Source organism: Meleagris gallopavo, chromosome 14 (genome assembly GCF_000146605.3).
Source record: "Meleagris gallopavo isolate NT-WF06-2002-E0010 breed Aviagen turkey brand Nicholas breeding stock chromosome 14, Turkey_5.1, whole genome shotgun sequence".
Lineage (NCBI taxonomy): Eukaryota > Metazoa > Chordata > Aves > Galliformes > Phasianidae > Meleagris > Meleagris gallopavo.
Genome location: NC_015024.2, coordinates 12,902,861 through 12,921,718, shown reverse-complemented (window position 1 = coordinate 12,921,718; position 18,858 = coordinate 12,902,861). Strand labels below are relative to the sequence as shown.

At 43.6% G+C, this 18,858-nt stretch overlaps 1 protein-coding gene across 4 annotated transcripts in view; it reads left to right on the top strand.

Moving 5' to 3' along the window:
- CADPS (calcium dependent secretion activator) overlaps positions 1-18,858 on the top strand; it is a 147,048-nt gene that overhangs the window by 48,890 nt on the left and 79,300 nt on the right. For all 4 annotated transcript variants that reach the window (XM_031555608.1, XM_031555609.1, XM_031555610.1 and 1 more), the window contains exons 7-10: positions 2,946-3,085; positions 5,295-5,361; positions 12,743-12,851; positions 13,386-13,598. In XM_031555608.1, the coding sequence (XP_031411468.1) occupies positions 2,946-3,085; positions 5,295-5,361; positions 12,743-12,851; positions 13,386-13,598 (529 nt within the window). The remainder of the gene's footprint in view (positions 1-2,945; positions 3,086-5,294; positions 5,362-12,742; positions 12,852-13,385; positions 13,599-18,858) is intronic.

The window sequence follows — 18,858 nt, the reverse complement described above, 5'->3', positions numbered from 1 at the left end:
TCGTAACGCCCTTTGTTCTTGCACTTGAGAGAGAGAAAAGCAGAGTTCTCCTGCTTTCCTTGTCTCATTTTTCTCTTCAAGAACAGTCGTGTCCTCTCCAGACTTTCCTCATCCACAGCTCAGTCCTTCTTTCTCGCTGCCTCTCTTCCTCTTCCCCTTCCCCTCTCTTTTTCAAAAGAAGGGTGACCCCAGCAGGCTGCAGCACTCCAACTGCAGACCCGCGCTTGCTTTGAGGCACTGCATCATAACATTTCCAGGATTATTTTCTAAACCACATTGTTCCAACAGCCCGGTACCTCCCTTCATCCACTGCTGCCTGCTGAGCAGAGCTTTTCACCCAGCGATCCACAATGCCACTGAGAGCTTTTTTTCCCCAGAGTGGTTACGCTCTCTGCAGACCCGCTTGCTTTGTAGGCCTCGTTTCCACTGACTGCCATGAGCAGCGCTGACTTTGCTGCTCTCGGGAAGCAATTAGCCCTGCGCCTTGTTGTGAGAAATATGTCAGGCCCCAGCACGGCCCTGTTGCCCCGAGGTACGGAAGAACTGGCCGTGCCAACGCACGTGAATCCTGATCCGGCGGGAAGCCATTGCACCCGGAGAGCTCCTGAAATCCCAAGAATGTGGGCCAGCAGCAGCGGGCACGGGGCAGTTTCCTCTGGCTGGCGGCCACCGGTGCTTTGAGCAGGCTGAACTTCAAAGGGACGCGCGGGTGCCTGCAGCGGCTGAGATGACGCGTGTCCGATCGGGCCACGTCAGGATTTCTTTTTAACAAAATAATGAAACCGGGAGCGTGCTAAGCCCCTGATTTAGTTGTTTGAATGGGCATGAACCTGTCTACGAAGAGAGAAGGGAAGCAAAGTCTCCGTGGAGCAGTTTTATACACAAAAACACCCATGCTTAGCTGCCCTTTGAGAAGAGGCTTTGTGCTCTGCCAGGCCGGCACAATGCTCACTTTCTATTGCAAGTGTTGAGCTGGCAGCCAGCCGGCACTCCTCACTGCACTGCTTGTGTCGGAGGGAGAGCTGGAAAGAGCTCCCAAGCCCCGAGCTGCTGGATGGGCAGCTGAAGCCATGGGAATCCGTCCTGGCCCTATTGAAGCCAGTGGCAAAGCGCCTGCAGACCTCAGCCAAGGCTTCATCCACTGTGAGGAGGGGAAGAGCCATGAATTGCAACAACACTGCACAAAGTTTATGCTCCTTTTGATGAAAAAAAGTTAGAAATCAAAGCAGAGAGTATCCCAAACACCCCGAGTGGCTCCTGCCTTGTGGGGATGTGCAGGTTAATGCAAGGCCTTGGTATTGGGTCATGCTCAGAGCTTGGGCCCATCCATGTTTCTAACATCACCCATGTGCAGGACTCACTGCTTTTCTTCAGGTTTTGCTGAAATACAGGTATTTTTTCCAAGAGGGGTAAATTAGAAGAAACTGATGTTGCTCAGTTAATCTAGGTGACTCATAGATTCTTGCCAGAGAAAGCATGAATGTAATTCAGTAAAGGAGGTGTGAAAAAATGTTTATGAAAAAGAGTGAACTTCAAAATCTACTGATGTTAACCTTAGGCTTTGGAAGAGACAATTTTTAAACTCAATTATCAGAGGCTAATAGCATCAGGTGTATTTTAGTGGGAGAAAAAGCCTGCTTTGTTGGCTTAGCAGTAAAGGGAGTATCTCTGGAATATGAGCATAGTTTGTCTGGAGTTTGGCAGGAACCTGGACAAAGCATGAGTGAGTAATGAGTGATGGAAGCACAGCAAATAACAAGGGTGAATGCTGCCATTTGAAAAGGAGTATGCTTGCATAAATGTTAATGGATTTAGAGGAGATTCATCTCACTGCAGTATACTGGAGACTGTAATGAATTTGCATCCAGCAAAGTCACCTTTGAGAGAGAAATTGTTGGAAAAGAAAGGGGCGTAGGAGGCAGAGAGCATCAGAGAGGGCATAATTCTGATGTGAAGACAGCTATAGCTCTGCTATGCTTCCATTCACTTTGCAGATAGACATTTTACAGTCATAGGGTTAAGCCACTTTAGAGGACACATAGAAATATGAGGAGAAAACTGTGACTGCTGTGTAGTTCTTGAAGAATATTCTGTGGCTTGCTGACAGAGTGAGATGCTGTGCTTCATGGGATGATGAATGAGTGGAAAAGCACAGCTATGAACAGAAGGGATTACTTGAAGCCTTCCAGTTTCTTTGATTAGCTGAGCACTGCCACTGGTATTCATCTGCACAGCTCCACTGAAATCCCTGGTGTTGCACTGATTTGCCCCAGCTGGAGATTGCCCCATCATTTCCTCTCTGCATGAAATGAAAGCAGAAAGTGCTGCAGCCACTGCTGTCATGATATGTGCTGCACATTTGATCTGTTGTTGTAGCACAGTCAGACACACTGACCTATCTACAAGGTTGTCTACTGCAGCTAGTCTTGCCAGTAAGCAAAATAACAGAGTAACTTCATCAGTTTGATGTTAGTGATTGATAAACCATTTTAGGTATGTTCTGTGGTGGACCTCACATGGAAGCATCAGGAAGGTGAGAGGCTGGCAAAGTTGTATGGCTCTAAAAGTGGAGATCGGCAGCAGGCAACCTCAGCAAAAATTTATTGGTAGTTTGCTGATCACATCAGTCCATCATCGCTTCTAGACTGATTTGCCTGGATAACTGCAAGCTTGTTTACTGTCCACTTTCCTTAAACAGCTGCAAGATGGAAACCGATAAATGCAGTTCTGTTCTGCCCAACCCTATAAACAAGGGCACATTGAGGACTCAGAGAATGTATTAACTAATCTCAAAATAATAAGCTGTATGTTAAAACAACTAAGAGAAGTTAGTTTCAGTGGTGGAAATAGAAATTTCCAGGCTGACTTTCAGAGCTCTTTTGCTGTGCTGCAGTAAAACTCACGTTGAGAACAATTTTTAATGTTCTTGCTTTTGATGCTTGCAGGTTGTTCTCCATCCCACTCCCAACAGCCCAAAGCAGTCAGAGTGGCACAAAATGACAGTTTCCAAAAATTGCCCAGATCAAGACCTGAAGATCAAGCTTGCTGTACGAATGGATAAGCCCCAAAACATGAAGCACTCTGGGTAAGTGTCTTTATCCGAATTCCATTTGTTTTGCATGAGCATTAGAAAATCTTTCTTAAGATTCTGAAAGTGAATCTTTATCTCAGGTTCACAGGAGATCAAAAGAAATGTAAGTATAGAAATGGCATTAGTTTGGTCATTTATAAGGCATTTTCGATATTCTTAGCATAGGTATGCATTCCTAATACATATCAGCCAAACAATTTAAATTTTAAATGGTATTCCTTGGGAAATTGGTAGATTTCTTCCTTCCTTTAAGGAAATAAGAAGTGAACTGCCTAACTCTCTTACTGGTAGGTTGTAAAAATTTCCTAAGTTATTCCGTGTTTCCCCGTGTTGACATCTCATAACCTAAAAAACAGTGCACCTTCCGCTTGAAATAAACTCCAGTGTGATCATCATTATTTATACAGAGATGCACAGTACAACTAAACAGCAGTTGCCTGGAGGGAGGCAAGAGAATGTAAGTAGAACTAACAAAGTGAGGTGTTAAAAGGGGAATCTCTCCCCTCTGTGCATCGGTATCAGAGGATTTGGGGCCAAGGGGATCCCCATTTTCCTCCCCAGCGTCCACATGTCCCACACAGGGACAGAAGAGGTTGAGACGCTGTAGGAATTTTTTTAGTTCAAGATTATGTAATTCCTGTGCACTGTAACCTGACCTGAGCTGGCCAAAAGGGAGTCATTCCTATCTTTTCCTGGTGCCCAGAAGCAAACACTGAGACATGCTTTTCACTGGTAATGCAATTACAAATTAGATCATCTTTGGGAAGATGTAGCTAATGTCATTGTCAAGGCTTTCCTCTCTTTGCTCTTCACAGCTGAGGATGTGATAAAAAGTAGAAATTATCTAGGAAAATCACTGCTTTGATTAACTCTTTATCTAGTATCATTTTTGGGCTATAAAAGTAACTTTGCTTTGTTTTTGTTTTCTTAATATTTTGTTAGGTTCAATCCATTAGATGGATTAAATCATGCATCTTTCTTTTAATTTCTTTTCCTCATCCTCCTGTCTTCTCTGTTGATGAGATCAGAGCCAATAGCCAGATGTGAAGTTTAATTTTTCCACTGTGAGCACAGCACGCAAAGCAAAAAAGGAACAGCTCTCCTGTCATGCTTGTTTCCTTGATCAGGTCTGATGGCAACAGGGCTGAGCAGTCCTGCCTTTTCTTGTGCTCTTTACAACTAACATTTAATATACAAGATGGTGCTGGAAACAATGTGATTTGTAATATTAGCTTGCTATCATAACTGAGGTTGTCTTTCTGCTTGTTTTAGTTGCAGTAGCAAACAGAACAATTATTTCCCTTTCTCGAGCTCAAAGCCCACTCAGTGCCCACATTAGCACAATACATGGAATTTTGTGGCTTAAACATTCACCATGTACATACTTTGAATCTCTTCTAGTATAAAAAGCCACCAGCATAACCAAAAAGGAATTGTTTTCTATTTATAGAGCCAGAACCAAAGTAATTATAATGATACGTAAAACATATTAGTGCTGAACAATGTCTTTGTAATTACTCCTAGTCTGGTGCTGCTATTTTTGCCAGTGTTTGTATTACAGTGTCACAGCAGCTGCTTCATCACAGAGATTAAATGCTAATTTTGACATTAATTTTAAAAGTTAATTCTTCCTTTGTGGTACACAGTAAATTCACTCCTTCTTAGAAATTATTCAGTTTGCTCATAGCCAAGCAATTTCAAGGAATTCATCTTCAGCTGTTCAGCAAAGTGACCTGGTTTAGTCAGTCCCTGTATGGTGGGGTCCCTGGCGCTGCCTTTGATGCAGTAAGGTGCCCTCTCGTTGACACTTCCCCTCAGCCAAATGGTTTTGTGAAGGCTTAAAGCAACACTTAGGGTTTCTTTCTCTTAATTCTGCCATTGCAAATGTATTCACCCATCTGACCACATAGCAGCTATTCACTGGCATTAAAGGGCTTCTGGATTCTGAGCAAGCTGTAAAAAACAAAAAGGAAGAAAGGAATAATACTGTGTAACATCGAGACTCTGGGAGCTTTTTGTGTCTCTTTCTTTACAGGTTATTCGTTCAGGCTAGAAATAATCACATTCAGTAATGCTGCCAAACTTGAGAGTCTTGTAATTACTCCTTCTTCTGCATTAACTTTGGTTTCTAGCTGTGAAGAAAAGATACTGTAAACAACAGCTTGTCATTTGTGTACTGAATTCACTTATTCTTTTCTCCTAGATATTTATGGGCCATTGGTAAAAATGTTTGGAAGAGATGGAAGAAACGATTCTTTGTTCTGGTGCAGGTAACAGATTTACCTATAAGTGACTTTAAATTACAACATGAAGTATTTGTTCTGATCTTTTACAGTGCTTTGTAGCTGCTGCAAAACTGTGGTTCTGCATAGGTTCTTTGTTAAGTCCTGGGTCTTTTTTTTCCAGTTGTGGACATCGTCTCAAGGACAACCCTGTTGCAAATCACTAGCTAGGAGTTCTGTGATGCAACTGAATGCTTGATGAAATGGAGTAACAGTTTTAGGGAGGAAATTAGTGAGATGGGAAGGAAGCTCAGTGTTGGCTGGAGGTACTTGAGTGCTCCCTTTTCAGCCTCCAGGTCAAGTTTCAAGGCTCTTGAAATCTACAGATGTTTCATCATTGGCTGCATCAGAGTCGGTATTTCAGTTCTGATGCTTATCTAATCTTCAAAATCATTGCTCATTCTTTTTTCCTTTTCTTTCCTATTTTCTGCCCTCCCACTTTCAGTAGACCTGTATATTATTGGTTAATAATTTCAAGTAAACGGATGGAAGGTGTTTTACATGAGCTAAGAGGATCTGGTCAGTACTTGACGTGTTACGTCTTCCCTTACCTTCCTGATGGCAGCTGAAAGCACTGAACCCAAAGACGTGTGGGGCCCTGGTCTGGGTGGCTGCATCTTCACCCTAGCCTGATCAACACTGCCACAGAGCACACCGGGATCCATCTCTCCCTCTCTCCTGCCCGCATTCCCTAGGCTGTGCTGTCTCCAACTATGAGAAATAAAAAAATTAGATAGTTGCCTGTGTCTGTCCAAGCAGCATATTTAGATTTAGGTTAAAAATGATGAGGTTAGGGCATTTGTAAACCATTCTCAGAACATCTCATTTGCAAATACACCCTTCATGCAGGGACCAGCCAGGTAGAAGGGGATCCCACAACTGGATGGGGGTCCCAAAGAGGTAGAAGAGGCCATGATTAAGGAAAAACCTTTGGGGAATGCTGCACAACGAGCCTGTTTTTATGCAGGTGTTAAGGGATTGCTTTTCTCTGTCCATTTTCTTGTCTGTGTTCTGTGCTGAAATTAAAAGTGCTGTGGCAATATGTGATCACCTGTAAAGCAGCCTGTCCTTGAGAGGCAGCTCATTTCTGCAGAATTCTCAGGAGCATTTTCCTTGTGAGCAGTTCTCCAAGATGGGATCCTTTTTCAGAGAGCGTCTGTGTATAACAGGACTATTCCTCTTTCCTAAAATAGCTTCTTCCATATCAAAGTTTGTCAGTACTTCTGTGTGTGAGGCTCTGCAGGTGTGGCCACTAACCCCCACGTTTCTCTTAGGAGTCTTCATCTGGCCTTTCTGTGGGGTTGCAGCTCTTTCTCTCATCTTCAGTTGCTATATATTTCTCAGCTTGCAAAGGAACTGAAGCGCTCATTATTCCATGTTTTCTTCTGTTACTAGGTCTGTATTCGTCAGTTGGCATATGCAAGTAGAATTTGGCCAGAAAAGCAGTTCATTTGAATAAGATGAGCAGACTTTTGCCCCCAGAGAGTCTCTGTAGCCCACCTCAGAAATTCCAGCTGCCGCTGCAGCTCCTCTGTTACGTTACCGTTTGCTCAACATTTGGTGCAATGTAAAGTGTTCTGCCGTACATCAAATATAAACAAGAAACACTCTCTATGCAGTCCCTCAGATGTAGTTTGAGCATATTGAACATGTCAGCAGGCAATAAAGATGGAATAAAAATACTTTGCTGTCCGTATGTTTGTCATTTGCTTTTCATGCAATGCAAAGGATGGGTGCTGATATGAGCAGGGATTGGCAGTAAAGGTGTTGATGTCCAGAATGCTCTGAACTCTGCTGAGCACAGACAGGGAGTAGCCCCAGCAGGACAGTGAGCTGGCCTGGCTGCAGGAAGAATGGACAGGGATCAGGCTGTGTTTTAGGAGTTCAGTCAGCTGCACCAGGCTCCTGTTGGCACCAGTGCCAAGAGCTGGAGTTCAAAGCATAAAATCTCTTTGGGATATCGCAGTGAGGTCAGCATCTGACACTGCCTACAGGTCAGGGCTGTAAGTGTGGATGAATAAATATTTCCTTTCTCATCCCTCGTCTCTGTCCCTTACCTGTAACATCTTCTGCCATACCTCTCCCCTCTCTTGCAGAGTAACCTCTTCCCCCCACTCCCACGTCCTCTCCTGCCCCTCATTCCCTGATTCAGATGGAGGCAGCTGGCTCAGCCCCAGTTCCTTCAGTGCTCTGCAGTCGTGTCTGGTACCAGAGGTTAAGAAATTCATGGTAATAAATACTCAGACTCCTCATCCTCATCTAAACAAGGCACAAAGGTGCCAAGCTGCATAGGCAGCACTGTGGAGGAAGGTGTTGATGGCAGTTTGGCTCTTTCCTGTCAGCGATGCCTCACCAGTATGAACGGAGGCTTTGCACATGTATGGAGAAAAAGGAGCTTTACAGGGAGTGTTCCCACTGATACTTGGCTCCTGTAAGCCCTGCAAAGAAGGGGAAAGGAGCAGTAACTCTCTTGTAATTTGGGCGGAATAATCCCTCGCACCTTCTGTGTCTGTGGAAGCTGTACAGGAGATGGTTTGTTTGGGTGCAGTGGGTGAGAGCAGCTCCTTTGTGCTGCTTCTGTAGCTGGGCCTCACCCCTTCAGCACATGCATTGCTGGGCAGTGCTCATTCCCCCCTTGGTGAGGGTGGGCAGTGTGGTGTGGCCTGGGGAGCTCAGGTGCGTTTCTACTGCAGGCACCCATGTAACACAGGGGAGAGTTTTCTCTTCCGAATGAATCGCAGTCCTCTCCGCACACTGCCCACCCTTCTCGTAGACACCCTTTGAGATGAGCAGCAGAAGAGCAGAATACTGATTAGATGTAAATTACATGGCAGAGACTCGTTACTTGCCTAATTTTAAATCCTGAGATATGCAGTGTGAAAGTGATGGCAGAATATGGCCCTGAGCTTAGATGGAAATGGTCCGCAGCATCACAAGTGAGGAAAATGCTTCGTAAAGGCAGCAGTCATGCCAATGGCAGTGGTAAGAGAAAGCAATGGGATGATTTAGGGCAACGTTCTCTATGACTGGTTGGGAAAGAAAATGTCTATCCAGCACAGATGTTGTGTTTCATAAGTTGCTATATCAGCTAACTGAGCACAGCATACAAATTTCAGCCGGTTTGTCAGTTGGACCCTTGATCACGCAGAAGCTGGGATTTTTGGTAGCTGACAGAGCTTGCATTAATTCTTTGCATGGTCTAATGTGCTCCATTGGCAATAACACTGCTGCTGGTTTTGGTGGGCTTGCCAGTTCTGTGATAGGAAATCTCCTCTAATGATTCTTAAGGGCAAGTGAATTAATTACATTGAGATTTCAGACTGAATCTGTTTTCCTCTTGTCATAACCCCATTTCTGTGCGCTGGCAGCATATGGGAAGTAACACTCCATGGTACCTGGATGACATGTCTGCTGAGTAGCTGGAAGCAGATTTTGTCTGATTGTGTCTCATGGTGTTTGCAGAATGTTGTTGGATGCAGATCAACTCTCTGCAGATTAAAACCAGTTGCAGTGTCTACGCCTGGATCTATTGTTCTAGTGACAGACTCCCCACACTCATTATAACTTAGAGTAATGGTGACAGCTCCTGCTTTTAGCAAAACTCAGCTAACTTGGGTTGAAATGAAACAAAGTAAGTGTTCAGTAAATCTGCATAACCAACTGAACTAGGAAATAATTCCACAACATCGCAGTGTACTACACTGCAGTGCCAGCCTGTGGTCCTCAAATCAAAGAGAATGACCTACAGCTGGTCCCTGCAACCGTACTAAATCATGTTCCTCACTGGGAACTGGGCATAGGCAATGAATGCTGAGGAACCCTTGAGTGTTGGTGGTTGATACAAAACATTTGGAAGCTGCTGGTTAAGCAGCTACACGTCTGCTTGCACCTGGATGCCTGTACATAGGCGAGCTGGTGGTGTGGGCACAGCTTCCCATGAGGCAGACCTGCCCAAAGAAAACACACGTGCTTGGAGGGAGAAGCTAGGACAACTGCTACGTGCAATTGTTTAGGGATGAATGGATGTGCTGAGATGTGAAAACTGTTGTTTTCACATTTGTTTCTTTAAGCTAGATCATTTCCTCTGCTCATTTGTGTCAGTAAAGGGCTCGGGAGGCAACATACAGCTGCAACCAGAGGACAAGAGTCTCCCATCAAAGTAGAAAGCTGTATTACAACTGGCAGTGTCTTAGCACAGTTTCTCTCCCTTGGGACAAAATGCATGCTGTTAATCCAGGAAAGGTCCGTTTAAGAATTTAACCCAAGTGGGGCAGTGTTATGTCAACACTGGGAAAAAGGAAAGCGGATGACTGAGCTGTGTTGTGCTCAGAGTGCAAGGGACAACAATTAACAAGTTTGAGCTGGATTCTCAGGCAAGCATTGCTGGCTAGAGCAGGAGTATTTGGTGGAAAAACAAGGGTAAAGTCAGTACTGGTTAATACATACCTACTATATTTATTAATCACTCGGATTATATAGCTGGTGACAGAATATGGTCGAATGCCAAGAAAGTCAGATCTAATTTAGCAGCCTGGGAATAGTGAACTTTGGCATTTGTCTCCTGCTGTTTCTTTCCTCTTCTCTCAATTTCTTTGCCTTCCTCTTTTTTTTCCCCTATTTTGTTCCTTCTGTTCTTCTGTCTCAAATTATTCTCTAAACCACTTTACTTTTTTATAAGAAACCAGCCAGAACAGCCTTGGATTATTTCTCTTCCTTGAGCTTCACTCAGTTCAGCTTCCTTAGCTGCTCCTTTCCTGGCCCTCATCTGGTCCCTGGATCAAATCCCAGTTGCTTTGAGAGTTTGTCCCTCACTGGGCAGAGATTTCCCCTCAGTCTTCCTTCAGCTTCCTCTCTATCCATGCTTTTTTCAATTACTCAAACCATTCATCTCGCCCATCCCATCTGCTCGCTCACTCTCATACTCAGCTATGGTTCAGTGTGAACTCAGCAGGCTGCAAGATTAATTTCTGCTATTAACTGTTTCTCTGGTCTGGCCAGCTTTTGCAGATGGCAGGCTCTGTATTTTAGAGGGCTGATGAGAGGCTAACTGCAATCTCCACTTGACCCTGCAGTGCTGTTCAGCAGTGAAACATGACAGTGTCATATCAAGCTTTCTAGAATCTCATTTTGTAAGATTTTTCTTTACTACTACTCATAAATGGAAGGAACCACATCTTGCTAGTGGCCAGAGCACAGCTTGTTTCTGGCCCCAAGCAATAAATTGGCATATCACATCTTGCACACAAGATGCTGGCTGGAGTTGTATTTGTGCAGGCGCTCTGTATGGCACCATTGGCTCCTTTTCCAGAGGACGTTCGTAGCAGTCCTGGCTGGTTGCATGTTGTAGAGTGACTTGTAGGTTTCTCTAAGAGACCTCTTGTAATAATGATGTAGAGCAGCTTCTAAGGAAACCATGTGGATACGAACAAGAGAGCAGTTTGCACTGCTCGTCTCCCAGAATGACTCCACCAAATCTTTTGTCCGCACCTGCCCACAGCATGGGTTGGAGTCTGATGATATTTAAGGTCCCATTCAAACTAAGCCATTCTATGGTTCTATAATCTCTCTTCTGTAACTTTTAATGTGAGAAGTATAAGCTTTGAAGTGCCTGTATATGTTTCCATTTTTTATGGTTGTGTTGGTACAGCTGCTTTATTGATAGAGATTAATAATATATGCTAGAGCCAAAGATGAAGTGAATTATTTGAATGTGAGGAAGAATTTAACATTCAGACCTCAAATTCAGTGTCAGAACAGAAGAAATTCTTAACTACTGAATGGGTTTTACCTGTTGCTTAGAGCCTAAGGACGAAAGGAAAGCATGACTTGTTTCAATGTTTTCAGTCATGTCAGCTTAGATTAGCACTGACTCATTTCAGGAATTGCATTTGTCATAACACAGTCCCTGAAGTTCAGACTGACTGAGGCAGAGGAACCAAATCCTTGCCTTTTGGGTGAAATCCCCGGGATCGTACTGTGAATAAGGCACATTCAGGAATTTGTCCAGGAGATGGCAGCAATACACTGTTATTCTAACTGAATGAACGCTGCGGGAGTCGTCTGAATATTGTGCAGAGGGGCAGCAGGTTATTTTTAGATTTCTTCGTGTTAATCTTTTTAATTTTCATGTTGCCGGTACGACGGTACGCATTCAAAGTTCATAGCATATAATATGCACTGGTGTGCTCCTGCTATTGGTCTGTTACTTGTCAATCTTTCCTCAGAGCTGGTAGCTTTAAGGAAGTTGCAAGATGCTTAAAGCATCACTTTCAGCCTTCCTCCCACAAATGTGTTAATGATAGGGTTTATTCTTAGGTGGATGCTGGAGCTGTTCCTGGAGGAAGGCACGGTGCAGGCAGGCTGGCAGCTAGCAGAGCCCGCAGAGGGCAGCAAGACACCGAGCGCTGGCTGGGGATGCTCAACCGGGTCCCCTGACTTAAATAAATAGCATTTATTAGTGAAAGGTGCCACTGAAATATATGCTGTTTGTAGATTTGTAACAGAACAGTTAACAGGCAAAATCCCCCAGCTGCTCGGGTGATGCAGAGTGCAGCCACTCACGTGGAGCCCATGTTTCAGGATCTCTCCCAACTTCCCAGAAATGACGAGCATGATCTGTTGCCACCCACCAGAGTTTGAAAGATCCCTCAGAAGTCAAAGTTTTCTCCAGAGGTCAAGAAAACGTCCACACTAATAAAATTACGTAAAGCGTCCAGGATGTGACACAACCTTACCAAAGTCATTTGAAATCATTTGACAGTAAATTTCCCCGTGAGTTCTTAGCCTGGAGCACAGAGAATCCTCTCCTCTCCGGCCGGGCTTCTCACTGCCCATCCAGATCGTGGTGCGGGGAGCACGCGCGGGGTCTTGATGCAGGCTGATGGGCCCCCAGCGGCGATGGGAGAGACCGGCCGAGCCCCGCAGCTGAGTCGGCTTCCGTCAAGAGCTTGACATTGAATGTATCGTGTCATGCAGATGGTACCTCAGAGGAGTGAGAGCTGCCATTTACAGCACTGATGACAACAACTGCCGAGATCAGTGGGATCTTAAGATTGCTTTAATATGACTGGCACCTAGCAATTTAGCTCACATTGTTTGTGACAGGGTGTCACTCTTGCACTTGTCTGGGGATGAGTGATAGAGCTTTCTAACGCATGGTTCTTCCTCACTGGGAGGAAATCAAACCACTGTGTGTACCGGCGTGGAGAATGAGGGTATGTTAGGAGAGTGCTTTGAGAATGTGTGTTAGAAGTTCAGCCTCATGAGAAATGATCCCCTGACACCCCAATCCCTCTCAATGCATAAATGTACAATTTGGATTTCTTGTCGTGATCACCTGATGCCATCTTAACTTTGTGATTTTCTTCAGGTTAGTCAATATACATTTGCTATGTGCAGCTACCGGGAGAAAAAAGCCGAGCCTCAAGAGCTGCTGCAGCTCGACGGATACACTGTGGACTACACCGACCCGCAGCCAGGTATGGCACCAGCCTCTCTCTGCTGCGGGTGCTTTTGATGCTTAACAGCCTCTGGCTGGGATGCTTTCCCCCTGCTTGCAGCTGAACTGTGATCACCATTATTGTAAATATGTTTGTGTTTAGGCTGATCATTAGCTATGCATAACTTTGCTATAAATAGATGGGAAGGAGTTGAGAGGAGTTGCACAAGAGGAGAGGGAGGCTTGTCTTTTCTAGGGAGCCTAAGTGAATTAGATGCTTAACACTCATCATGCTATGGATAAATGTCCCTCAGAGGAGATGGCGAAAGACACTGTCGGTTTGTGGTCAAGACCTTGCTTCCAGGCTTATTCTGGTGGTGGGGAGACGGGAAGATGGGCACTGAATCAGGGCAGGGATAGAAGCAAGCATCCAACAAAGCAATTCTTGTGCAGGGAGAGCACTGGCTCTGCTGGGGGCACCCAGTGCATCAGGACTGGGGGGTGGCCAGGGGGAGCCTGTCATCAGCCTCAAAGTCTCTTGCCATTTTCAAAGCCTGCCTTCCTCTCCTGCCAGGTTTGGAAGGTGGCAGAGCATTCTTCAACGCTGTGAAGGAAGGAGACACAGTGATTTTTGCAAGTGACGATGAGCAGGACCGCATCCTGTGGGTCCAAGCCATGTACCGAGCCACTGGCCAGTCTCACAAACCTGTGCCACCTACCCAAGTGCAAAAGCTAAATGCTAAAGGAGGAAACGTTCCCCAGCTAGACGCCCCAATCTCTCAATTTTGTAAGTAAATAAGTTCTCCTAGACAGCAGAAGTCTTTGATGGAAAGATTTTTCTGCACTGATGTAAATCAATATTCACGCACATGTTTCTGACTCCAAAACAAATCTTTTTCATTATCATTAAGCTGCTTTTTACATCAGTGGATCCAGAATCACTTAACTTGTCTGTTTAACACAACCAAGCCCGAGAAACCAAATTCCCTGGGGAAATTGTTAATGAGTATTTGAAAGTGCAATACTTGATGGAGAAGAGACTGGGATCTGAGAGCCTGCAACCCAGCTTGCTTTCTGCACACACCCGTCTTACCCCCACACAATAAACTGCAGACCCAGATCAGAGCAATTCATTAGTGCCATTAGCTGTCTATCAAATGTATCACGTGCTCAGAACTACAGGTGCAAATCTTGCAAGTATGAAATGCACACACAAAAAGAGATCTCCTGTTGAATATTCAACTGTAGGAAAACATATGGTATTTTTAACAGGTTGCTTTGCAGGCCAGTTAGATGTGAATTTAAAGCAATCATCTTTTAAGTTGTGGCTGTGCTGTGTGTCCTGTGCCGTTATATCCAATTCAGTTAATTTGAAATTTAGAGCAATTTCTTTTGTCTTCTAAATTACATTTGATTATAAACCAGACAAATCCCTCCTCACTCATTTTTCTGGAGGGTCTCAGTAGTGTCTCGAATCCCTTTGTTGTGTAACATGCAGCACTTCTTGCTCATTTCAGCAAAACTGAGTATGAGGGAAATAAGGAAAAGTAGTAAATATTAGCAAAGTCACCCAATTACACCAGATTTTAGCAGATAAAATTGTAAGGCTTTTCAGATTTTGAATACGTCATTATAAGCAACTCAGAAAATCTACTCCTTGCTTACTGATTTGGGCATCTTTTATATCATTTTAGCTTCACGTCAGTATTTATAAAAAACGATAGCGCGAGGTATACATCTCAGTGATTCGTTTTACAGCAGAAAACCACTGCTTGCCTTTTCTTACGTGTGTCCCCTCCATGTGCCTGCATATTTTGGACTCCCTGCTGACTTGCATTGCTGCTGCTGTGAATGAGGACATAGCATGATGCAGCTTGGTAAACATAGGCAGTATTTTCATCTCAGTGCCCCTCATTGTGTTCAGCCTATTCATGTAAATGATTTGGGGGGAAAGGTTTGAAGGGTTGGGATTGAGAAGGAAGAAAACCTCTCAGAACTCCGAGATGGGAGGTGGGAGTTGGCCACAAGTGGGTTGCATCTACCTCTTCCAAGAACGTTTAGTCCACAAGTTGTTGGGGTGGAAGAGGAGGCACTCAGGACCATGAGCCTTTGGGTATGTTGTCCCCATTCACAGTCATGTGAGGGAAGCCAAACCTTGCTTGGTTTCCTGGGAGATCTCACCCGGGACCTGCAGGATCTGACCTCAGCTTCTCTCACTTGTACCAGCTCCGAACCCAGATCATTCAGGCTCTCCCATGCTGTGTTGTGTTGCATTGTGCCAAGGCATGGAAGCTGGTCAGCTCCTCACTGCAATGACAACTTGCTTCTTCGGCGTCCTCTGGCTAGGCACATCGTTCCTTTGCTCCTCAGTATTCCTTCCTCCTCCCACCTTGGACCTGGATCCCTCTCAAACCTTTTTGTGCATAGGGTCTCCTTCTTTTAAGAGGAGGAAGGAAGCATGCTGTAGAAGCCCTTCATCTCAAGAGCAAGACCTGCTCAGTTTTCATATTTTAATGTTTGTATGCAGCAGTGCTCGTTGGAATAGTCAATGGGTGCAGCAGTTTAATAATGAGAGGCAGAAGTGAATCATGCATGCCATACATGATGGCTTACACGAGTCTTAAATGCACAAATACATATCTCAGCTCCTTCAGTCTTTAAATTCAATCAGATCAAGTACTGCATTTTTAAAAGGGTCTTGGTTTGTTATCGGTTGTTTTTGGTTTGTTTTTATTTTTGGCCTGCAGAAAGGTAAGGACTTTCGCGAGACATTTTATTCTTGTACATTTATCTTTATACCTGTCATGTTTTTGTGCTTATTAAGGCTATGGTAAATGAAGGATTTGCAAAGAAGTAAATGTTAAGCAGTTTGATGAGTAACTGTTGTTGTAGCGTTCATGTTGTAGCAGTCCGAAATGGCACATGCACATGCATGCACATGCAGAGAAAATCCAGCCTTCCGCTCCTGTGCCGGAGCTGTCTGTTGAGCAGAAACCTGGAAAGAACACATTTTACTGTTGGGAAAACTTGGGAGCAATAGTGAATTTATTTGGTTCCCATCTCATTTAAGTGAGTAAATACAAACTTAGAGCACTACTTAAATTCTCATCCGCCATTCGATAGCAGAACTTGACTTGGAAGCAAACAGACAGCTCCAAACAAGGGTGGAATATATTTTATTTGCATTTTAAGTACTGAAAAAATAGATCCTGCTATTCATTAATTTTTGTATGACTCTACAGTCCCTTTTATGTGGGTGAACAATGCCCGTTAGAGTGAAAAGTTTTGCTTTTTTTTATTTTGCTATAATTTAAAAGAAAAAATCCATTACCGCAAAGCTGTGCTTTTCTCCAGTAGTTGCATTACAAAAGAAAGAAAACAAAACTGTTCTTGTTTAATGTTGAAATCATGCACAGTATTGTAGTCAATGATGCTGCCAATACATATTATACCTTTTGGTAATATTTAAGCTTCATAAAAGTGGTCACTTGTCTGAAAGCACCAATCTTTGTTCATTCTGTGTTAGTGATGCATTGAACAAAATTCCCAAACATGCTCAGCATTCATTTTTTTCAGACCCCTTTTCTTTTCAACATGAAAGATTGGTCAGTAATTGTCTTACATATCACTTGTGCTTATATTTCATTTTTAATGTTTGTTTATATTTAATGACTGTTAATCACGCCATATACAAAGAGTTGGTTGTTTTGAGAATTTGTAATGATTTGTTCCCCCATGATCTGTAGCTAGGTTTGTTGAGCTTCATAAGAAATTTTCAGCTGTAAGTGTTTTGGTTTTTTTTTCGGTTGGTTTGGTTTTCTTTTAAGTTTCTTTTTCATTCTTTGCTTGAACCCAAATATTTAGCTGCTAGGTTAGGGCTCCTGTCTGCTTTCCTGAGCCTTGTTGCTAGTCTTTATGTTATTCTGGTTTGTTCCTTCTTACCCTGCTAACTTCTAGCTGGACTCAAGGGTAAGTGCTTCCCTGTAGCTAGCACAGCTCAGATAATCAGACTAGATTATCTGACGTATGCAATGTGCTTTTTTTTTCTCTTAAATCTTTCTCATGTTTAGATTTTGTAGTACAAACTTTCCATGTTATTTTCCTGAATTTAGGTTTGAAATGTAAGTTTCCATACTGAAATTAGGATGCATGTGATGTTTGCATAATTGCCTTCTCTCCCTGGCTTTCACATTGGCATCAAGTGATCCTCTTAGTAAAGCCAATCATTAACATCTCTATTTTTCATTCCAAGATGTAAATATTAATTAACATCACAATAAAACTGTAAATAATACCTTCTTTTGTTTCATGGAATTTACATCTAGTTGACTGCTTACTGCCTGAAAACAGATCATTTTGCACTCTGACAATATCCTTTCTTTCTGTTCCGATGCCGAGCTTGGTGCAGCGCACCAGCAAGCGGGGCTAACCACGGACTGCTCAGAGCCTAGAAAGGTAGGGCAGGAGCCCGGCGAGCTCTAGACGAGGTGCAGGACTCCAAGGAGCCAAAACCCACCCCTCCACCTCCACGCACGAGCCCAACTCCTCCAGGTTTGGTAGTTCCACGCCAATACAGCGGGGGATTATTTTGGCAAGGACCCCAACCCGCTCTGACTTAAATGTGTCAGACACAGAGGGGCTGCTGCATCCCCTAAATTATCATAACCAAATATGTTAGTGGGGGTCTCAGCCACCAGCCATTGCTGAAGGATAAGACAGGGGAATTGTTAATTTGTCCTCAGTCGTTACCTTTTCCTACTTTAACACCTGCTCTGAAAAAGATAAAAGCACAAAGTTGTGCTGTAAAAGAGCTCCTCCTTAGTCTTTGTTCAGGCTTAAGTACGCACTGTACAAATCCTTTACTGGTGCCAAAATCTTGCTTCTTTAATACCTGGTGAGTGCCTGCTTTCCTTAGGAGGGAATAGCATCAGTGGGTCATGAGAGCTGGCAAATATGTATCCGGAGTATCTGAATGCAATTATGAGAAGGAACAGGCGGTGTCATCCCTCCTGGCCATCTAGCAAGACTCCTTTTTTTCTCCTTTTGTTTCTTTTTCTTCTTCTTTTCTGTGTGTGAGTATGTGCGTGTGTGTGTTAACTATACCCCTGGGTAGCAGGCAGAATTCCTTCTCAGCAGACACTTTCTTTTTTCTTTCTTTTTTCTTTTCTAAATGTTTGGATTTCCAAAGAGGATTCTTACCAGACTTTATTACTAAAAGTTCAATTTGACGGAAATACAGATTTTTGCCACTTTGAAAGAAAGAAAGAAAGAGTGAATGAATGAATGAACTTGGGTCTGGCAACATTACATGTATTTGCACTACAATGCATTGCTATCCTATTAGATTATTTTATTAGTTTTGTGCTTTAATTGCTTTATTTTTGTTAGATAGATAGAGAAATCATGAGAACGCTGCTGTGTCTTCTGTATTGTCAACTTGCAGATGCTTCATTGCAGGAATGCAGAATCAAAATGTGAATTCAGTTCTCACATAACTTGCATGAATTTAAAAATAGCCTGTAAATCACTTCTACATGCTTTAAGAAGCATGAGGCTCTAACTGATAAAATACAAATTCACGGGGTTCCGCAGTCATCCAATTCAAAATATTTTTAAATAGATATAAAAACGCTGTGAAGCATTGTTTTGTATTATAAATAGCTCTTCTAAAAACGCGTCTTTAACTTAGTGCACAAGGAGTTATGTCAGTGCATAGTACAAATTCCCATTCACTTAACTACCAAGCAGCAGGTAACGTAGGTTTCAATTCAGCGCGCAGTGCGTCTGGTGATTTACAGGAACATTCTTAATTGTTTCTTAAAATCGTAACTCAAGCAGGAGAGAATTTGTTTGCAGCAAGATGCCATAAAACAAAAGACTAAACAGCCGATTAAACACCAGGCTATCTTCTAAGTCAGGATAAGACGAGAGGAGGAGGCGAGCTCAGGGAGGCTGCACGCAGCGCGGCTGTGGGGGCTCTTTGGGAGTGGCCGTGCTGTGGTGCTGCTGAGAGGGGATGGGTAAGTCATGGCCTGGCTGCTAGCAGC